This window comes from Haemaphysalis longicornis, unplaced genomic scaffold (genome assembly GCF_048455015.1).
Source record: "Haemaphysalis longicornis isolate Haplotype H1 unplaced genomic scaffold, Haemaphysalis longicornis Haplotype H1 scaffold_7, whole genome shotgun sequence".
Classification (NCBI taxonomy): Eukaryota; Metazoa; Arthropoda; class Arachnida; order Ixodida; family Ixodidae; genus Haemaphysalis; species Haemaphysalis longicornis.
In genome coordinates, this window is record NW_027526422.1 from 73,209,126 (window position 1) to 73,232,078 (window position 22,953).

Below are 22,953 nucleotides of genomic sequence, written 5' to 3' on the forward strand. Positions count from 1 at the left end.
GCTACCTAAACGAGCTTCTTCCCTACTGACTCTAAAACAAGTTTATGTAGTGAAGCGCCACGCGAGTAGAGCCCCAAAGACCATCCACAGCCGCTGAACCTTGTTATCATGCCGACGTGGATTGTTGTGACGCGCTCAGCGTAGAAGGCTGATAAGGTTTAATCAGTAATTTTGTGTTCAATTAGTGTGGCTTGTTGCAAGGCCCAGTATCCTAAAGAAAACTTTATCATCACCTAGCACATGGCGTTGCTGCTCAAGATCCATGCCCACGCACTTATTGGCCATGGCAAATATCCCTATGCGTAAATTGACAAAAATGAAAACTCCAGTACCTCAGAGTTGTATCTAGGCGGTTATTTCCTCGAAACCAATATTTAAATATGCACAAATGCATATGTCCATGATTAAAGTTTCTGTGTTATCAACTACACATAATGAAATCTTGTCCTTAGTGAACCAGCCTAATCCGTCGCTCTAGGTCTAGGACCTTTAGGTGATTGTGATTGCCACATGTTACTCCTATCAGCTAGCCTAATTGATAGTTCTGTTGCAATTTGCACGCTTAGTTTCGGCGATAGCGATCCTTCAGATGTATTTCTTGTAATCACATTCATGGTGCTCTCAGAAATAATTTATAGACACCCCCTTCATAACTTGTAGACGGACGCACAAGTGTATATATGCGAACTTTTAATGGCTATCTTTTCACGCCCAATTAAAATATCCGTAAATAAACGCACAGAAACAAATACGATAATTTTGTGCAGTACTAATGAAAACATTCAACCTGGGCCTGTAGTCTACTCTACCAAATGTCCTCACGTGGTAAAAGCATGTTAAATAATCAAAAGGAAGATTACTGAAGCTCACCTGACCGTAAACGCGAAGGTTTCTTAGTAAGCCATAGCCATACTTCTGAAAGCGCCTACTCCGGAACAGCTGTAAGGAGAAGAAATAAAATCGACCAACCAATTAAAAAAGCTATAAAAGGAACGCAGCATTTTTTTCAAAAGTGTACCCAGTCCAACAAACATGCTGCAGTTATTTAATGATGGTTGTAAGCACTTTCCCATATTTTGTGCATACCTAGCCCACTTTGGAACTTGAGATGGCTGCGAAGAAATGGCACTTGCGAACTAGGTATTTTCGATTAGTCTTTATCCTTCGCTCACTTTAAAATACGCACAGTCATATGTCATCTGAAAGGGATCCAGTTTCTCCAGCCAGACGTGCACTGACAACGCTGAAGTGCTCACGCTGCAAAACACACCGAAACGCCTAAACTGACTGAGCGCCACCGCATTGTAGATGGAGCTTCCGCTCTCTTCCCTAAATTCTTCTAGTTAAAGCGGTTTGATTTCTTTTAATTGGTTTCGGAGAGGGAACGGGCTTGACGGCCACAGCGCGAGATTGACCATTCACGAACGATTTGAGCTAAACGACGGGTAACACCCGTGGTCGATGTCTCTCTGCGTACGTGAAACATGTCAAAACATGGCTAGGAAACAATCTGCCGCGAGACTTTAATGCTTTCGCATTCGTACATGTGAGCAGTTTCAGGTGCCCAACCCGAAACTTGTAAGTCACCTGAGCGAAGTGCGCAAGATTTTTGGTAGAAGTCCCCGCAGGCACATGGCTTATGAGAACCGGCAGTCGGGTCTGAAATAGACGAGAAGTGTGTTTTAGGCAGCTATACAATGATCCCACATTGCACAACAATAACCTGTTTAAGCAGATAACAAAATGGCATTAAAGGGGCCCTAAATGGCCTTCCAAAGGTCACCGCTTCACTCGCGCAATCGCTAGAGTACCCATTCACGACAACGTATACCAAATATTACACCTCTGCGTAAAGTAGGGGCAGTACAAACACGCACAAAAGGTCGTTTCTTTCTTTCCTTGTTTACCTACCGCTTCCTCGCCGTCATACTGGCCATACTGCCTCGCTCTGACGTAGTCCTGGCTCTTACGCAGCCTCTATGTCGCAAGAAGCACTGGACAGTACGGCGCCGCTGTTTGTGGGCCCCTTAAAATGCTGTAGCCCATCACCGTTCCCGTCTCTGGGGGAAAGGCGGCTGCGGTCCCGGCGAGGGGCGCTCCGGCACCCACCGGTGGCACGGCGTATCATTGTAGGGACGAATGTCGATCGTCGCTATCCGTCACACGAGCTTAGCCGAGTTTGTAGATAAAGCGCGTCGTTTACATGGAATGAAAAGCGCTGAAAAACACGGAGATTCTCTGCATTTGGAAACGTTGCTACACGCGCGACCGCGGCAAACATCTGCCTACACGGCTGACCCACGGCTCACACAAGGAGCCCACTTCGCGGTGTATGCACGATACATCATACACCGCAGCGGCTTAAACTTATCACCTCCCGGCAGAGCGACACTATTGCTGAAATGCGTGAGAGGGGGTGATAGTGCTGGGAAAGATTGCTCTGGTGATCGTCGTTGGCGCGGCTTCGTAAAGCGGTGACTGCGGCCATGCTAAGCCTTTTCGGAGCGTCAGGGCCATTGGGGCCTTGGAGCGAGGTGTTCGCCGTGACAGTCTCCCCAGTTATAGCTAAGCATATATGTCCAGAAGTGTATACCAGTGATCTGTGCAAACTGTGTAATAGAGACAGAGCCACGGAGGCCCATGTCTTATGGGACTGCCGAACTCATCCAGAAGAAGCGAAATGCACCACGCTCCCGCCGCAGCTTACAGCAGCAGCGAGAGATGTCAATTACAACTCACAACTCCAGGCCGTCCAGCTGGTGATGGCTGCCCTGAACCGTCAACGGCCTGAAAGTGCTCCTCCAACAGAGGACGCGCAAGTAAGCCTTGACAGGGGCCCAGCTATCACGACGTCCTAGGCCGCGTCCCCGCAGCAGGTGTTTTCCCAATAAAGTTGTTTCCTCCTCCTCCTCCGCCGTGACAGTGCCGCATGCGGAAACACCAGCGTGTCGCTAGTTGTAGGTGTAAATCGTCAATTACCGTCGTGAGCGATCACGTTGTGTTTGGGACCTCCCAACCTGGCCTTGAAACGCCTATTCTAAAACTGACGGGCCGACGTGACCACGGCCGACGTGAGGAGCACCGTCTTGGGAGGTTCGATCGAGTGGCCCGACCGGCTCCTCTCGGCAGTTGAAGGAGGAGCCTACGCTGCTAAAAACAGCGTGACATACCGCCGAGCAGAGCCAATGACTGCGCGCATCTCGAACCTTTCCCTGTTTCTCTAGGTTTTCTTGCACCTGGTCGGTGACGTCGTCACCGCTCCCAAAGTGCTTTGCATTCGTCATGAGAGAGGAAGAGCTTCAGGCCTTATTGCTGGTCTTTCTTAATGAACGATAACTCGGCTAATTCTCAACGCCTTAAACCCTTTCTTTTTTGTGGCAGGACGTTCATTGGATAGTACTGCAACCTTTAGAACACTATTTAGGGCTCCTTTAAAATAGCCTCAGAGATTTTTTCGGAAATTAACAGTCCTGGGCTACATGTGTCGTTGCCGTGCTGGCGGTTGCGGCAACAAAAGGGACGACTGGTACGCAAGCAGCCCTCCACTCCAGCGATGACCTGTGACTGGGGCAGGGAGAAATACACCACCATGAGACCTTTCAGGTGCTTGAAAGATTACACTTCTAATATTTTTTGTAAGTGATAGACAAGAGCTTGTAATGTAAAAAAATGAAGCAAGCTCACGAAGGTACGTTTAAGTTCACGGCCATCACTTTCATGCTCACGACCTTCACAAAGGTTGAAGTCCACGATTGCAGCCGATTTGCTTCTTCTTCTTCATTGTTGCTATAAGTGTGAGCGTATTTTTTTTTTTGGAAATTATAACAATTATAAATCATCTTGGAGGGGCGTACGATATGTCGCATTTTTCTCGTTCCGAGCAAGTGTTACCACGATTACGGCGAATGCTGGAGTCTTCCTCGTTCTGAGCAAGTGTTGCCACGATTGCGGTAAACGAAGGAATTTTTTTGGCCAATCTTGGCCAATCTCCCTAGGTGGGTATGCTTGGCTTCACAAGCGTGCGCCGGGGACGCTGGGCGGTCTCTGTGAGGCACGCACACCGCGCGCTCGCCATTTTCTGGGTTTTTTAACTGCCGGGCGGTCTCCGCGAAGCATGGGCCACGGCCGCTCGATGGAAACTAGTTTCCATCGAGCGGCCGTGCATGGGCTAACGTGCGCGCGCTGGGCAATTTATTGGCATTTTTAACTGTGGACACGAACAATTACGATTTTCTAAACAGCTGAGGTGTTGGAGTCAAAAACTTATACTTTCTTCTAATGACGTCATCTTCCTATTTTGGCCCGTTTCTGAACATGTTTGTACTCAATCGATCTGTGACCTCGTTTGAAATGTGAGCCATGGTGATGGCCGCAGAGAGCTTGTCTTAACATAAGCAATGTTTTTTTTCAGTGAAACGGTCTGTCTTTTTCGCAGTCATGACCAAACCAAAATCAACAATTTCAAGGCGCTGCCCAGTTTCCTCAAAACTAGAAGGAATATTTTCGAAGAAAGTATTTAAATTAAGCACGCATGGGTGCTTGATTTTTTGATAGGAAATAAAAAATACGTACTTAAAAAAGGTTTGACCTAAAATTACAAAACGCGCTCACGGCGCCATCTCGCGGCAGTGTTTTAAGCTCAACAGTAACAAAAGGCTCCAGCAGACGGCATGAGTGGTGGAACGCGCCAAAATTGAGTCGACTTGAGCAATCGTGGCTGGAGAGAAACCGGAGGAAAATAGCATGAGAGGGGAATGGGAAAGAAAAGAGATTCATTTTTATGGCAGGGGAAGCAGAAGACTATCGTCTTTCGACGACATTTACAGCGAAGTGTGCACATTCGCGGCCTATTTATTTTTATTCAATTCGGATGGGAAGAGTGGGGGGAGCTATCCTTTATTGCGGGTACGCATTTTCATTACCCTTAGATTGATTACGTGGGTGGACAGAAATGAGTTATAGGCACCGTATAACCCTGTTAAATCCCTGTTAAAACCCTGTTAAATCCCTGTTAAAACCCTGTTTAAACCCTGTTAAAACCCTGTTATATCAGAACGGTTCAGGCGAACAAGCATACTGCAGAGCATCAGAAGATTACAGAAACTAAATAATCTCCAATGCCCTTATATGAAACTCAACTAGAGCTTGGAGTGGGCTTGGTGGGTATGGTGACAGGGGGTGGTGTAAAGAGCAAGACGAAAGTGCACGAAAGGGGAAAAGGAAATTACTGGGTTCAACGCAATTTCTTCCTGTGTGTCTTTCTCGTGTGTCTTCACCACTTAACCTTGAGGCTGTCCCACAGGTGCACACGAAACCATAGAATTCAAGTAAAACATGGCACGTTCATCATAATCATGAAGTTTTATTTTAACCCCATGGATGTGCGTTACGGTCTAAGTGCCACCCTGTGTCCCGTCGCGGTAGCGGCCCATGATCTCTAGCAGTTTGTCGTAGACTTGGCTCCTCGCAGTTATTCCAATGGAGAAGTCGAGGTGCGTGAAGAGTGGGTCCGGCACCTGTGAGAGTTCGCACTGAAATTTAGCTAGGCAGCATGAATGGCAAAGAGACAGCTGTGCGACATATGTGGTCTTGTTTGCCGAAACAAAACTCACAAAAACAGCAAGGAGTAACAGTGGTTAAAATTTGGACACACGCGAGGAACTGTAACCAGGACGTTTACTTATGTATGGGTAAGGGAGTTGCCTTCATCAATCAGAGTAAGGGTCTTAATATGAGGAAGGCAAGTCACTTGCCGATGCGCTAGTATTAGTCTTTGTGATTGTGTTTCTCGTGTGCCGGACTCATAAATATATATATATATATATATATATATATATATATATATATATATATATATATATATATATAGAGAGAGAGAGAGAGAGAGAGAGAGAGAGAGAGAGTAGTAGAACTTTCAAGATGGTAGAGAACACAAGAGAAGAAAAACTTCGAACAAGGTAAAACCACGATTGTGGCCTACGTTTCAGCAAAGAGAACTTGCTTTCCTCAGGGCAAGCAAGTATATAAATATATATACATATATATAAATATATATATATAGTAAGGAAATGAGGGGCTCGTTGAGGAAATACAGAATGATAGGTCGGCAGTCTACAATGCCAAAGGAGGCATATGGGTGTGGTTAGGCTCTTTTCTTTTTCACTACGGTTAATTAAGTAAACTTTTTTTTATACAGAAGAAAGAAAGAAAGAAAAACACGCGCCCAGAGTGGGGACCGAACCCACGCCTTTCGATTACATGTCGAATGCCTTACCAATTCGGCTATCTGGGCGACTGTGTTCTCCTTCACTTTCTGGGCTATTTATATATACTAGAAGTGTATCTGACGCTTGAGGAGGGTAGCCAGCGCCACTCTGACTACACGGGGAGAAGGGGACCTTCTTTTCAACCCCCGGGGCGTGACTCGAACGTCTACAGCCTGTCATGAGCGGGTTACTGGCGGGAAGCCCTCTTATGCTACCTAGGCATCAAGGCTGCCAGAATCGAGACCCTCGCTAGGCTTTCGCAGAATAATATAGTAAGGAAATGAGGGGCTCGTTGAGGAAATACAGAATGATAGGTCGGCAGTCTACAATGCCAAATGAGGCATAGGGGTGTGGTTAGGCTCTTTTCTTTTTCACTACGGTTAATTAACTAAACATTTTTTTATACAGAAGAAAGAAAGAAAGAAAAACACGCGCCCAGAGTGGGGACCGAACCCACGCCCCGGGGGTTGAAAAGAAGGTCCCCTTCTCCCCGTGTAGTCAGAGTGGCGCTGGCTACCACCCTCAAGCGTCAGATACACTTCTAGTATATATAAATAGCCCAGAAAGTGAAGGAGAACACAGTCGCCCAGATAGCCGAATTGGTAAGGCATTCGACATGTAATCGAAAGGCGTGGGTTCGGTCCCCACGCTGGGCGCGTGTTTTTCTTTCTTTCTTTCTTCTGTATAAAAAAATGTTTACTTAATTAACCGTAGTGAAAAAGAAAAGAGCCTTACCACACCCCTATGCCTCCTTTGGCATTGTAGACTGCCGACGTATCATTCTGTATATATATATATATATATATATATATATATATATATATATATATATATATATATATATATATATATGTATATATGTATATATGTATATGTATATGTATATGTATATATATATGTATATATATATATATATATATATATATATATATATATATATATATATATATATAACAGTGCAGGGCTTGAACCAGCCTTGAAAAAGGCTGGTTCCCAGCCGAAACGTCGTATTAAATATTGTTATGTTTTTCGTGGTGACTCTAATTTAATATATATATATATATATATATATATATATAGTTATATATTTATAAACTTCGTACAAGCAAGCGTTCTCACACTAGTGCCAACGTTTCTACACGAAGAGTCATTTTGAAGGCCTCAGGTATCATCTATGGCACACTCTATACGTAAATAGAAAATGAGTTGGAGAGAAAAGAACCTGGCGTTTGAGGTGCATGACCAAAGCTGAAACCAGGCAGTTCGAGAGAACCCCGCAGCTCCAGGGGATGGCGATATGTCTTCCACATCATCTTCTTGTGATGCTTATTACCATGACACCGCTAGCGCACATGAACCGTAATGGATTGGCAATGGTCCAGCGGTTTCTGCTACATATTACCAATCTCCACTACAATATATAGGTGTATGGGCGCGTTATATTGATTATGTCCATTTACAACCGACGAAGCATGTTTCGCTCTTGCTTTGAATGCTGACTGCTTAAGTTGACCTCGTTATCGTTCTGTAGCCTGAATATTCACAGCTTCGTGCAACGTTTCGGGTTGCTCGCTTGCGGGTACATCATGCCGCTAGGACTAAATTATGGTGTGTTTGAGTGCTAATGCAGTGTCAGCTTCCATACAGACGCTGCTGGCATTCGTTTTAATAGATTCCAGCATCGGCGATGCTGGCATCTCATTAGGCTTTGCCAGTCTGGTAAAATGTGATCTCGTCCATGCCAGCAAAATAAACGCTCAGATCAGCATACCATTCAAACAATCTTGGTTGACTGTCAAGTGATGTCAGTCTTACGATTTCACGCCTGGTTTGTGTTGCGCACTGAAATCCCTTCCCCCAGTCTCCTCCGGACTTTTACTCTTTGTAAGAACATCCTCGGTCTCAAGGGAAACTTCTCCTCCTCTCTCGAGCCACTCACACCACTCCCCTGCTGCTTTTACACTCCCAGGATTCAAGGTCCCTTGATGCCCTACTTGGAGAAACGCGTAAGCAGATGGCGGATAACTGCTCTTCGGTCAACAAACCGTGCCTTCCCTCCTTATTTATCATCTATCTTCCTTGTTTACCCATACGAGATAAATTTGCCCCTTCCTCTCTCCACTCACAAACCATTGTTCGTTGCTGCCATTGTCACTTTTACCACCTCTACGCTTAGGGCACTTCCGTTCTTCCTTGACTGTGATTTCAATCTGCTTTGTAGTTTGCCTAGTCGAGTTTATAAAATTGCCTTCTCGGTGTTTTGGAATTGCTGTGACATTGCATTGGCGGGAAGCGCGGACTAACACGGGGTCAAGAGGAGAAATCAAAAACACAGACGACACGAAACGCTATCAACTGCAAATAACGTGGTAAGAGAGTTTAGAGCTTAGAGAGTTTAGAGACAGAGAGTTAGGGACCTTTATGCCGTGACACCGAAAACCTTACCAGTGGGTTACACCAACGGACGGAAGGCTAAGGAGTTAGCAGCGGCGGGAAACAAAATAAAAAAAAACGCCTCCGGGGGTTGGAATCGAAGCTGGGTACCTGGCGTTATGAAACTGGCGTCTATGCGATTGAGCTAACTTCTTTTTTCTTTACTGCATGGAAAACTGCAATTATTACAGCCTACATCCAATAAGATGCAAAACTGAAATTATTACAGCCTAGAGAACCAATCAGTCATCCAAGAAGATGCACATCACTGTAGCTGAAATAAGCCGTAACTCCATTCATAACTCCATTCCGGGCGTCATAACACCATTACGGGCGCACCGCATTTTCTTTGGGTTCGTAGCGCGGGCGTTGGCTCTCAGTTTGGCCGCGGGTTTTAGGGCGTGCTAACGCGGTACACTTCGGGGAGAGCTTGGCAGATATAAGAGATAAATGATCGGGGACTGCCAGTCATGGGGAACTTTGAGCGGCAATTTTGAAAATGAATGTGTCGTGCAACCACCTGGTCTCTCACCGAGCGAAAGGTGCCGCCAGCTCTGTTTTTTCCCGAACCGTGCACCAGTAGCGCAAGCTCCACCAATTGTTCGTCGCCATTAAAAGTTTTGAGCACAAGTTGAAAGTGAATTATGGCAGACTTTGTACCCACACGTCAATGAAGAGTTTATAAAATCAGATAGACCACCTGTATATTTCAGACAACACTTAAAACAATAGTTAGGACAACATGCGTTGGTTATGTAGTTCAACAAGGGCTCGGAATTCCCCATGACTGAAAGAAGCGCGCAAAAAATAGTATAGATGTGTCACTGACGTCATTTGGTACACTGAATAACCCTCAACGACGCTTGTCATTCGATTGACCGCATTAACCAGCGTGCCAAGCTTCGTAAGAACGTATAACTTGGGGTGGAAGACAATTATTTTTAAGTGCAGAGCAGTTTATGGGCTCACCTTGTCGCCTTAGGTCGCTAATGGTCGATGCAACTGCCGGAATCAGGCAGTCGCATCGGACTCAAGTTAATGGACGCAAGTAGAGCCTAGTGTACGGGGGTCAGGGAGACACGCTGAGGCTTCGACAACCAGGCGGTTTAAATAGTCATAACCGTTCAAACCTCGTGAACCGGAGGCGCTTGTCACACATCTCCCAGTTATTTAGGGCAAAGAAAACTGCAGGTATATTTCAGGCAAAATTTGTGTATGTAACCGGCAGCCCCCGCATTCATTTAGTTTGGACCGCTCATTGGGTTTCTTTTTACGATAGTAAGCGAAAAAAATCGGCCGCGCAGGAAATGGCACGTTCGAAATGGCGTAGAAAGGCTCCAGCCACGTAAGAAAAAAATGGTGCGTTCGCAATACCGCAGAAAGGCTCCGGCAATGGAAATTAAAGCAAGTGCAAAAAGAACAAAACTCCCGCTGCCGCAGTTTCAGACAACGGGGCACGCGAGCACTGTGAAGGCGGGGAATTTGAAATGCAGCGGTGGGCGGATAACGGCGCTGCAGCCCATTATGGCGAATGACTGCTCTGCACTTCCGACAGCTTTCACACGGAGTGGAATGGCTTTATTTTTTTTCACTTCTAGGACTCCTGTAGTACTTCATATGCTTCCGGCAGGAAAATACTGAGAAACGAGCTAGAGACTTTGTGTCAAAGATTACGTCACCTGGTAATCGAGTACGACTTTGGGAAGCTTTTTGGCGAGCCCCCTGACGTCCTCGGGAGTGGCGATCCAGTCATTTAAGCCCCAAAACAGGCCCACGGGTACATTCACGCTAGAGACGTTGTACTCTGGCGGGCGTTCCTGCGGATAAAAGCATAAAGGAATGTAGAATAAAGCATTTATCTGGATGCACGACGTTGTACGTTCAGCACGCTGGAAGCTCCATGTTTCATGTGATATTATAGTTCTGCTTACGCCTTTCGACACTACGAGCATTATGTGAGAACTGTTGTTATTCGCCGAAAGTCGAGCATCTAGGATGGTGGTTTTTGGAAGTGGTTGTGCCCACAACCTTTTGTGTGTTATAAAGTGGAGTGTTACTGAACTGCCAAAGGGGAAGGTCCTGCTTCACGTCACATATGGTAAAAACGGTTAGCTCAACCCGGAAAGTCAGTCGCAAACTAGTTTTTTGCGTGCATTGTGTCTATATACGCACTGCAGTAATGTCCTGTGAGCTTTCAAACGAGGCCGCGTGTGCATTAAGGAAAACCCACGAAAAATGCACACGACACTCTGAAAAACTTACATATCTGCATTTCCATTAAGTCATACGAGAATAAAAAGGAAGCTAGGGGTCCAAAATGATTATTGCAGAAGTCTTAACGGGCGATGTAAAATTCATTCGCTGACATAAATTTTGGGAACTATAGTGTTTGTAAGAAAACATATCAATATTTTGATTTCCTGCAATACTACTGTAAACTATGATATATGTATTACAAAGCGTTTGCGATGAATTAATGTGGCAACAAAAATTTTTCATCCGTAGCAACGTGATCTGCAGCGAAATCGGTTACATTGAAAAGCTAAATAATTATGCGAAACAATAGGGCGTCCGAAGGGGTGTTTAGTGGATGTTTATCTATACGTTTTTGCCCCTACTAAAGAAGACCTCTGAATTATTCAAAGGCGATAGCCTTCCTTAGGCTACCCAAGCCCGGAAATCTCTGTCTCTCTGTCTGTCTGTCTGTCTGTCTGTCTGTCTGTCTGTCTGTCTGTCTGTCTGTCTGTCTGTTCATTCGTTCAACCACTCAGCAAAAGTTAAAGGATGCTCAAACGTAAAGGCTATATAGGCAGGGTTACAAACTACTAAAACTCCTGTCAATGTTCTTACATGTCCAAACTATTCTCCGGAAAGGTTACTTCAGGCCGATGTGAGGCAAATCGTGAGCAGGCAACCGAGATCACACGTGTGCTTCTAAATGAAAATACATGTTGCGTTGATTTTTACACCAGCAAATGAAAAGGAAACAGACTAAAAACGGCGTCGAAGACAGGTGGGATAAAAGCAAACCGAAGCCAATGCATGTGCTCTATCCATGTTCCAATAAGAGGAAAAAACAACAAGTAAGGGCGTGGTGTCCGAACAGATGGCGGGCGACCAGCAAAAATGCGTGAGAATGGAATTGAGTTGAACAAACCCCTATTGATTTCGCAACGCGAGAGGAACGAGATGGAGGGGAGAACGTGAAAGGTAAGGGAGGGAGAGAGAAGTGGGGTGGTACGGGGAAGATGTCGACGAGCGCTATAGTATTTTGAGCACATTTGCAAAGAAGCTGGCAGATAAGCTGCCTTTTCTTCGTCCCCTTTTATTTTGCGCTGGAAGAAGCTATAGACGACCTCTAGACATTGACGCAACGCATTCATGAGGACCGACAATAGTGAAATGGCTCAAACGAGCTACGACGGTCTCTATTCACGTTGTCTCAATGGCGCCTCGAGTATCTCCTTGGAAGGTCGTTTCCGTATACGCCTTCTGAGTATGCTAATATTGTTACCTCATGCTCTAGACGTGGGCTTGCAAAGCGCAGAACTTTCACAGGAACTTTTGCCTAACTTAATGTGGTGGGCGTTCTTGTGCCCAACTCTAAAATGTCTGCCAACAGCATCTTCTTTTGCTAGAACTGTAAGGAAGGGCAGACAACAAGCAATTTGTCTATGCATTATGCTATAGATTTTTCAAGGGTTGCGTTCGTAGTTCTTTGCTTTTTTTTGCCAACGGAACATCTTGAAGTCACCAATGGCACGTCGAAGCTTTCAGTGGTAGTATTCACCAGCGTTTTTGGCTCTGCGTCCTTTTATTTAACAGGTATGCATGACACTCTCAGTAGGTACACAAAGCTTCAAATTTGAAGGAGATGGTGCTGCTATTTTAAAACCTCGCATGGTTTGTCGACGGTCAACCTAAAAAGGCTGCACCTGTATCTGACGTTCCACAAACCCAGGCATCGAAAAGGGCCCTGAGCCCGGCCGGAAAGGGGGGGGGGGGGGAAGAACACCACGGGGCAATTGAGGGAACGCGGTAGATAGCATGAAGGGGCGTAACGCTTTGAGATCACACGTTGCGAACACTTATAGTGGAAAGGCAAAGCCACACGTATCGGGAATGCCGCAGTCATTACTCGAAAGTGTAGTCTCCCCTCGGGTAGGTAGATTTTGCCTCTGTGGTCTGAGATCAACAGTTGGGTTAAAGGCCCGAGATCGAAAGTTCTTGTTTGGAAGCTCAATACATGACGATCAGCCAGCAAAAAATGAAGCACAGAGACGGGCCGTAGATGAGGGCGATGCCCTCCCATTAGAATGAGCACTACTTGAAATGTGCTCCCAGGTTCCACAATTCATATATTTAGCACAAAGCCCAAAAACGGACAGGGTAAGGCAGGTTCTTACACCCGCGCGACCGGTGCGCTGCAATAAAAGCCGGGATATCGGCTATCGCAAATTTTAGCCAGTGGAGTGGCAATAAAAAGTTTTCAGTTTGAGAGAGAAAGAGAGAGAAAAAAAACTTTATTTTGAGCAATAGCAAAGGCGAACTGTTAGGAACGAACAAGCGAAGAGCACATTTACAGTCACGGGTGGGCCGTCGGGCTTTTGCTTAACCACCTTATGCATGTTCCATCTCACGTAAAGCCACCAATAAGCGGTTCTTTTTAGTCATTACAACGTGCAACTTGAGCGAAAAAGTTACTGATGATACCCTCGATGAAACCGCTGTGCTCCACTTCTACATAAAAAAATAAGGTAAGCCTCCTCCGCAATTCGCTGCTCAGGTTATAGAGAAACTGGTATCACGATATTGTTGCCCTTTCTGGAAGGGTTTCTCACTTTTGTTATCAGCAGGCGATCATATAGCTGACTAAAGCAACTACAATGTGCATTTCCACTGCAATACCTTATGTGTCTTAAGGTTTACCTTGACATTCTTGGCCTTTATAGGAGAACGTCGGCGCCCTGATGAAGTTTATTCTCACTATAGAAGCGAGAAAGCGGACAACTTTACTGATCTGTATGCAGCCAACCCATAAGGTACGTGAACTCTGCTGTTTTGCTGCTGTAGTTTTGACGGACTGCTGCAAAACATTTTTACAACTCCTCCGAGGCCTCTACTTCCGTCCAATTAAACTGAAGGGACACCTTAGCTGGCACAGGCCACACTACAATACACATCTGCTGAAAGACATCCCATACTGTTCGCGACCCCAAGATGTAATGGCCTTGCAACCAAAAGCGTGTCCATCAGTGTTCTTCTTCGAACCACAGAGAAGCACACTACCTGTGCGAAGCTCTCGCGCCGTGACCAGCACAAATGAGCTACAAGTGAAGCCACTCTGCTCTTAAGAACCCTAAACACTCGCGGACTTCAAAAAACTGGCATGTGAGAGAGAGAGAGAGAGAGAGAGAGAGAGAGAGAGAGAGAGAGAGAGAGAGAGAGAGAGAGGGGTACTTTAAGAAACGGGCTAGTGAAGCTTGGTAGCCAAAGACCGCAGAGCTTCGGCGACTATGGCCATCCGACTTGTGAGCTCCTCATGGATATCAAGGTTGAGCCACTCCACGCTTCTATCCACTGAACTAGGTAGGGGATAAGAGGAAAGAAGTCAAATTTGCATGACACCATGGGATGTACTCTGGCTCGTTCTCCGCACTGCTGGCAGAACACTGTGGGATATAGTGAGGGGTGACTGCCATGAATATGGCTACACAAGGGCAGGATTCAGTGACGCGCTCCCGTTTCAATGCAGCAGCAACATACGCTTAATTAATCGAAAAATCCTGCTTTGTTGACCGCCAACAGGGGATGCTACCTAGATTCTTCGTGGATGCAGCGCAACGCATGGAGGCATGTCGTGGCACATGAGGTGAAGAGGTGCGCCACACCCGAGGAGTACGCTGATCCTGAGGATGTAGTGGCGGGAAGTAAGGAGGACTGCGTTTATATCATAAACAACTAAAATAAAACATACTAAAACCACATGAGTCATTCCACTTCGTGAAGGTGGAGGAGCAACGAAAGTGAGGTGGAGCAGAGGTTTGAATAAATGCACGACACTCCTTACGGAAGTTGGTCTGTGATTATAGTGATTCCTCGGCGTCATTCGATCTGGCTGAATTTTCTGTAATTGGAAAGTAGTCGTATCTATTTTCGGTAAAAAATCTGGGCATGGCAAGCTTTGAACAGACAGTCTGCACGTACAGCACACTTGAAAACTTTTTCGACACCCTGGTGTCAGCGAGTCCGGACTATAATACGAGAGAAGTAAAATTTCTAAGTTACAATGGCGTCCTTGTAGTAGCAAGAAAGCAAGCAAGCAAGCAAACAAAGAAAAACCAACCACCCAACCAACAAACCAAAAAGCGCAGACATACAAACGCCCTGCGCTATCTAGCACCTCGCGCTTCAAAGACACGTAAATAAGGTTGGCTTTTCCGCGCGCTGTTTTGTGAGGACGCAGAACAACAACTCATCGGACCCTAGCCATAAGCAGCTTGCCTTTGTAAACGACGTTAAGCAAACCTTTAGTGCGCTTACCTTGGGATGAACGCGACGGAACAGGAACAGCATGAGAGGTGAGCGGGAAAGCGAAGGGGGGCATTTCCTTGGCAAATGTCTACATTTGCATCGAAATGTCTACATTTGCAACGAAAGGAGCAGATACGCGGCCATTTTTTTTTCAATCTGTCTTTGGAATCTCCCTATTTCTATTGCCTATTTCTACGCCTTCTGGTTTGTGTACTTGTGTGTTTTGTTGCCGCTGTGTGGTCGCGTCCGGCTGCTTTATCTCAGTTGGAAGCAGTGCACGCATTTCCACTTCTTTCTTGTATGGGCCGCGAGGCTAGCTAATTTGATAGGAAGACTGTATCCCCTTGTCGTGAATATTCGACTTTCATGGCTAATGTTCTAGATCTGATTCGATGGTTCTCGAAGGATTTACGCCGTAGGCTAAATGCTCGAAAGGCAAACACCGCGGCATTCGATTCACCGCCGCCAGTCTGTGCACGTCCCTTCGTGTACTGCTTCCATGTCACTTGTAATATTTTTACAGGAGCACAAATTCGCTCCAAATTATCTTTGTTCCTTGAAGAAACTTCCGTCCTCCTTGGCTACGCTGCACTGTAAAGGCGTGTTTTCCGCCCCCTGTTGCAGAGAATTGCACAGCAAGAAACATTATGTGCAACAATCATATATATAGTAAACGGCAGTTAGGACTGCGTCTGTTAAGCCAAACGTCGCTTTTGCTGTACAACGTGTAAACACTTATCGTTTTATGGAATAAATGATAAAGCATGTGTTTAAGACAGACCGTGTCCGGTCTACAGTGCTATTAAGACGAAATTTCGCAGGGACCGCAACCACTGACAAACTTGGACAGACAATAAGGCAGTTTCAGGGGAAACCACGCCACCGGAAAAAAGCAAGAAAAGAAAGAAAAACAAGGGACTCCTGCGTAGCTGTTTTCGGGGTGGTCTAAGAAATTCTTGGCAAAATCTGCTCCTGTCCCAGAGAGATTTTTTGAAGAAGCCGTTGAGATGCTTTTGAAGGAAATTTTTCACGACGATGAGTACGCTAGCACGGAGCCTGCACCCATGATGGGTTTAGAGGCGGGTACTTGCTTCGATTCTGTAGTTCCGTTCTTCTAGCAGTGCGAAGGCCGAAAGAGTTTTTTACCACATTGGGAGTGATCCCGCCATCGGGAACGCAGGCCAATTTACACCGGGACGATGAAAGTCATCAGGGCGTGGTTGAAATGAAGCAAGAGTGGTTGAGGACACAGTTTTTTTTTGCGAATTTGAGCTGAGCAAAGGCTTTCCCAAAGTTCATATTCCGAAGAAGCCGCATTACTCTCCACCTCGCCACCACCGACGCCTCTTTCACAAGCTTTATGCCCTCGCCATTACGCATGCCTCTTTCTCAAGTTGCGCAATCTGCAGATAACGGCGCTAGCGTCGTTATTAGCAGTCGCACTTTGACTCGCTATTGAGCTGACGCGTGTCGTTCGTTCGCAGGAAGAACAGTAGGAATTGAAAGGGCGTCGGCGCGCCAAGTTGCGGGTGGGAAGGGGGCTCTTAGCACAACGTTCAGCTGCGAAATACACTGAAGTGAGGACTGTTTGTGCTCTTGGATATTCCGCATAGAGTGCTGCGAACCCTTATGTGAAAATATGTTGGCTCTCACTACTGTCAAGATGGCAAGATGACGGATCGGGGCGCCTCGGTTTTGAGCTATTGGCGAGCTACTCTCATCTGCATACGCGGACGCGCGCAGGTTTGCATAAACGTTAGTAATTTTACATATTTTCAAAAGAGTGTATTTGTCTCCTGTAGGGAGAGTTTTCCATTCATTGTAATTAAAGATAGTTTCTTGCTGTACACGAGTAGTATCCCAAAAGGAAGGCAGCAGGTCAGTAGTTGCGCTCTAACGATACACTCCTGCAGAATGTACACCTTGCCTGCTAAGGTTACATTTTTTTAACTTACCTGCCCATACAGCTGTCGGTTGCCGGCCGGTCCATGATCGTACTTCTGGAAGTGTTTCTGCTGGACTAGCTGCTTAAAAGAAAAAGAAAGATATTAATTGAGTCCCTGTATAGTTTTCTCAAACACAGGAGCTTGATGTGATTTATTCCTACTTTGTTCTGAAGCCACGATCGCTTTGATATTTTATAGGCAGTATTTCGTGCCCTGAAATGTTTCGATAATGCTCTGAAACCGCTGAAATATAATTAGGAAATTGTGCAGAAAACGGCGCGTATCGCTTCGCGGAAAGTGCGCCGTCACAGCTGATGTAGTATTCAGGGAGATTTTATGGTTCGAGTGATGTTAGGGAGAAGTACAAGTTACATGCCGCGGTGGCTCAGTGGCTAAGGCGTTGCGCTGCTGAGCACGAGGTCGCGAGTTAGATTCACGGCCGCAGCGGCCGCTTTTCTGATGGAGGCAAAAAGCAAAAACGCCCGTGTGTGGTCCCCCCCAGGTGGTCAAAATTAATCCGGAGCCCTCCACTACGGCGCGCCTCATCGCCTGCGTTGTGTCGGCGCGTTAAACCCCACAATCAATCAATCAACCAATCAATCAATCAATCAATCAATCAATCAATCAATCAATCAGTCAGTCAATCAATCAATCGTGAAGTACAAGGTTATTTTAAACATATATCTTTGCGAATGGGAAAGTGGCTGTAGATGAACACAAGCATAACAAACTGGACATGGTTTGCAACCGCCAAAAATATATTTTCAAGGATCTGAAAGTGCTGTGAAATTAGCACATGCATCAGCGATGCTCAACCGGACAAAGCTAGGTAACGAACACAGGTATACGCCCAGAATTCCATGTGATGATACGAACTGTTACTGACAGGGAGTGACACAAGTTTCTGCCTCTCGGTATTTCTCTGTAACCTCAGGTATATAGTATTTTCACCGAGGTTCTCTTTAGGCAGTATAGTCGTTTCTAACAGCTTTTGCGCCACTGCGGCACTTGCAGCTTGAAAAGAATCCGACTACTGGGTGGTCTTGCAGAGTAACCTCCGATCACTGAATAATGACACATACATGAAGTAAACGTAAATAATTCGGCCGCCTGCCCAGAAAAAGCTAAAATTAAGCTCCTCGCGACAGCTCTATTTCAGGCTACTTGGAGCCATAGATCACTTGTTACAACACTGTGCTGGTCAGTACAAGAGCTTGCGTTTTGTTCTTAGTAGCGGAGGCTGGATTGCTTGCGTAGACCAGAAACGACAACGCCTGTAGGTATGTGGCGTCGGCAAACGTTAAATATAGTCAGGCAGACAAAATACGTCAATAAACAACCATGACGCTCCTCAGACTCGTGTTGTACCTACGGATAGTACAACCCCAACTTTCAATTAATCCTTCCAAGCTAAACCTAATCGCTTTATTCGAACTGCGTGCGCATGGTTGTCGTCTCGCATCCATTCAGGCCACCGAGACCTGTGAAACGTGCTGGGCCGGGGTTGTTCAAAACAGCCTCTTGCGATCGCTATTTCGTGCTTCGCGGTGGTTTTGTAGAGGTCCCTTCCAAAGAATCTCAACTGAACTTCCATTTTTTACGAGGATTTCACTAGGTTATAATAAGATATCTGAATAATTGTACACACTTTTAAATGAAAAAAAATATATAATATTCCTGCTGGTAAGAGCTTCCTGCATTCAGGTGAACTGGTTATCTAAAAATCTTTTCATTAAAGAGTAATGTGCGGTACTAAAAAAGCCATAGATAATTGTCATCGACTTGACGGAAATAACATTTAAATCGAGTATATATACTGTAGAGCTTGGTGCGATCTAGAGGCACAACTTATGCAGCTTTCCTCTTAATTCTCATTCTACAACTAAGTATCAACCTTCCGACATATCTTTCCGCTACAGAATTGCAGGATATTTTCACACCTGCCCCATGTGTTTCTTTTTTCCAGAGATCTGAATATATCAGCAGGGGAGTCCACTGGATGAAGTCAGTTAACTTTCTGCACATTAACTAGCTTGAAAGACGCTGCTTTTGCGTCAGCGCATTTTCGTGAAGATGCCGCGTTTTCACTGTCTTTGCCGTGGCATCTCATATTGTAGATAGAAGCATGCCAGAATGAACAAGTTCCAGGCGTTATACTGTTGCACCAGATTTTAAAAGGATGCGATTGAGTACTCTGTAAAAACTAAAAAAAAAAACAACGGAGCCTTGTCCTGCATTGCAAGGAAGATGCTGAATCGGGACGAAGCCTAAACACTGAGATGGTCTAAGCGACAAGAAGTGTAATAACACACAAATAAAGGCTTCCTTAAAGGAGCCATGAAGAGAAAACAAAAGTTTGTTTTATTCGAAAGATTAGGTGTTTCATAGTACCCCAAGCGCTTTCCCGGAAGCAAATGATGCTTTATTCACTGAGAAATAAGGCAATTTAAGCCAAAATTTTAAATCTCCCGCTAAAATTGAACATTCCGTGACGTGTACAATGGCGTCATAGAGCCGGTCCATGAAACAGATACTTAGTATGTCGACTCCATATAGCACCCACACGCGGGAGTCGATCGAGACGGCGGCCATTTTAAAAATACTAGTAAAACCTAGTGCACCCGCAGCCCTAGTCATGGAATCGCCTGATCCGGAGAACAAAACTCTCGCCGAGGAGCTCGGGCTTGCATTTAACAACCTCACACCACAAAAACGCTCAATGCTTCTAAGTGCACGAGCGGCAAGAGTTGTGGGATACGCGGTGGACGGGAAAGCGACCATTCCGCGATAGCCACAACAGACGAACGCCCAGCCGTCGGCACCGCTGCCTCGTCAGCCCCGTCGCGACGGACGAATATAGACTGGTACGTATGTGCCGTATTTTGATTACGGTTAATAATAGTTCAATTTCAGTAGCACTATCACTTATGCCAGTTGGCCGGTGTCGTGTATGGAAAGCCGTTCGCGCGAGCTCTCTGCTTCGACCAGAAAGATACGAACGTCAATGCGCGGTGTTTACGGCATTTTTTTCCCCAAGGTCAGAGCGATTTGACGAAGTCGGCGACGAGCGCCAGCATGTCCCAGGAGTGAGCTAACGTAAGGGTCCCTGCCGTAACTGAACAAACTGAAGTTTTCAGTGGTTGTAAACTGGAAACGAGCTCGTAACGACAGCAGCAAGCCAACACCATTCGAAACTTACGCGACGACTGGCACTATCTCGTCGCTTCTTGCTGTTCCTTACTCCCCTCGTTTCTATTTTTACCTTTGCTGGTTGGCGATATGACGGCCAACCTCCTGTGAAGGGATTACGATACGAAGCAAGGTCGCGGCTGTGCGTGCTGGAACGGTTCGTTGGCCCCGAAGAGCCTCGAACCCGAAAATTCGTCTGCGCGACGGCGAGATGTCGAGCTCGGCCGCGGCGCTAGTTTCGTACGCATTGGCGCACACGCTTGCGAGTTCGTTCGGACCTTCAACCGTTTACTCCACCGTTCTTTGTCATAAAAAGAATGTGCAGTATGTTTCACGGGCATTTAGCTCGCTATGCAAGCTGTAAGCCCTGCCTAACATGCGTTTGCTTTTGCCGGCCTCCGCCAATCGCAGAGCTTAGCCCATGTGACGGCATAGGTTCTGTTGCGGAAAATGAGCTGGTGGGTCGCATGGTCATTTCCTTTTTTCCTAATTATGTAGCTTATTTGAGCGAAGTTTGCGTTATAAGTGGTGTCGCTATGGTTCTAACGAGGCAATCTTTCGAATGAACCAAACTTGTGTTTTCTCTTCATGGCTCCTTTAAGAAACTCACCTGACACAAGTGAACCATGTTTTTGGATGAAGTTCCCGCTGGCACATGGCTTATAATCACCGGCAGTCGGGACTGAAAAGGGAATTTCGCTTTATCGTAGCACATGTTGGCGAACCGTAAGCGCGATTTTTGGGTCAATTTTTGTGTGTGTGTGCGTTGCCATTCAGGCGTCACCGTTCGGACATCGCCGTGTCTTTCAAGCTCTTTCGTTCTGTTCCAAAATAAACTACTATCCGTCGTATGGAGGCTACTTCAAACGAACTCATATCCAAACCCCGTTATGTATAGCTACTGCTATCCAGGGCAATATTCTGACAAATGCCATAAATCTAAAGAAAAGGCAGATCCAGCACATATGCTATGTGCCTGCCCGCAGGCGGCTATACCCGCGCGCAGAATCATTCGGGCGGAGCAACGGGAGACCGTGTTGCTCAGCCACGACCCAGCGGATCAAGTCTGGGACGTCCAGCTGGCCGAAGACACTGCTAGAGCCCAAGGGCTCTTGGCCGACGCCTAGGATCACCACCCTCTCACAATAAAGTTATTTCTCTCTCTCTATCTACCGTAACAAAGAGCGTAAAAACCTTTCCCAAATACAAATATTGGTGGAACAGATCAGACACGTCAATGCTCCTCAGCCCGAAAAATAAGGGAGGCATGTTTGAGGCTGAAAGCAGGTACATAGCTATCAGGCCAGCGTGATTTATTTGATAAACGCACGTTAAATTGATATTTACAAAAACTTATGAAAAAAATCAGAAACGCTCTCAAGACTGCTGCTATGTGTGAATGCGGATGCATTACTGCATTTTATTTCAAAATTGCGATCCGCTACCTCTAGCGGCATGTATATCCAAATTTTGCTGTGGTCTCTTCCAAAAAATGTATTCGCCGCCACATGAATATACGTCTGGCGTATAATCCTTCCCTCGTAACGTTTGCCTTTTAGGCTGGGGGGGGGGGGGGGGGGGGGGGGGGTTAGCCGCCGTGACTGCCTGATTTTTTGGTCTCCGTAAGGAATTTTTGTGATCCTTTAGATCTTCTTAAGCGCACTTACGCATCCGACCACGTTTTTAAACTGCGGCTGAGGGAGATACTTCAAAGTCCGTCGCAGTAAAGACAGCAGAGACAGCAGCAAATCCAGAGGGATGCGATTGTCTTCCCATTTGCGTCGCCAAGTCCTTTTCTCGTTCCGTAATTTACTTCTCTCTATTTTTCTTCTACATCACCCTCGTAAGTCCTTCGTGTACGCTATTAGCGTCGGCGTGCTCTGCTACTTCTGACATTAGCATCGCCACATTACTCCTGCAGGACTTTGTACATGTATTTAACACAGGTCTCCAAGTCGAAATGCACAACTCATAACTCTGTGGGCCTATATATCTACGGGCTTTTAAGACGCTACTTTTAAGTCTAAGGCCCGAACGCTTTCCCTTTACGTGCTCTTTGAGTTAGTTGTCCACGTCGTACGCTATGCATGTTGGAATCGTATTCTTGAGCGATAGGTTAGAATCCCAGATCGAAACTGACGCATGCGCAGAATTCCCTTTTCTTTACTCTCATTCCCTGCTGAGTCGGCTATTTTGTAACCAAATCTTGTTTACTCCACTTCCTAATTTTCTGGCGATAGGAATTTATGCTTTCGCGCCAAATCGGGGCCGGGGGGGGGGGGGGGGGGGGCAGGAGGCACTTTGAAAGACAAGTTGAAAGCGCCAGAAAACCATGTGATCTCGGTATGAGTCGGGCCAGTAAGAACACTCGGTTGGTTTTATTTCCGCAAATCTGGCTACCTTGGTATCGTCTACGCTTATTAGAAAAACAAAAAGTGTCACGAATTACGGCTGCCTGCGTGAACCGCAACGCTGGCCACTTCATGCTTTCAGCAGTTCTCCCCGCTTAGGAAAAGCTTACTAAACCTCTTCCCCGACAACCTCACAACTATTTATGCAATTCAACATTTCAGAATACTTGAGGC

At 46.0% G+C, this 22,953-nt stretch overlaps 1 protein-coding gene across 1 annotated transcript in view; it reads right to left on the reverse strand.

Moving 5' to 3' along the window:
* LOC144146349 (lipase member K-like) overlaps positions 1 to 22,953 on the reverse strand; it is a 49,068-nt gene that overhangs the window by 12,628 nt on the left and 13,487 nt on the right. Inside the window, exons 6-8 of the mRNA XM_077678304.1 lie at positions 17,189 to 17,257; positions 10,379 to 10,516; positions 1,588 to 1,659 (exon numbers count right to left, since the gene is read on the reverse strand). Coding sequence (XP_077534430.1) covers positions 1,588 to 1,659; positions 10,379 to 10,516; positions 17,189 to 17,257 — 279 coding nt within the window. The remainder of the gene's footprint in view (positions 1 to 1,587; positions 1,660 to 10,378; positions 10,517 to 17,188; positions 17,258 to 22,953) is intronic.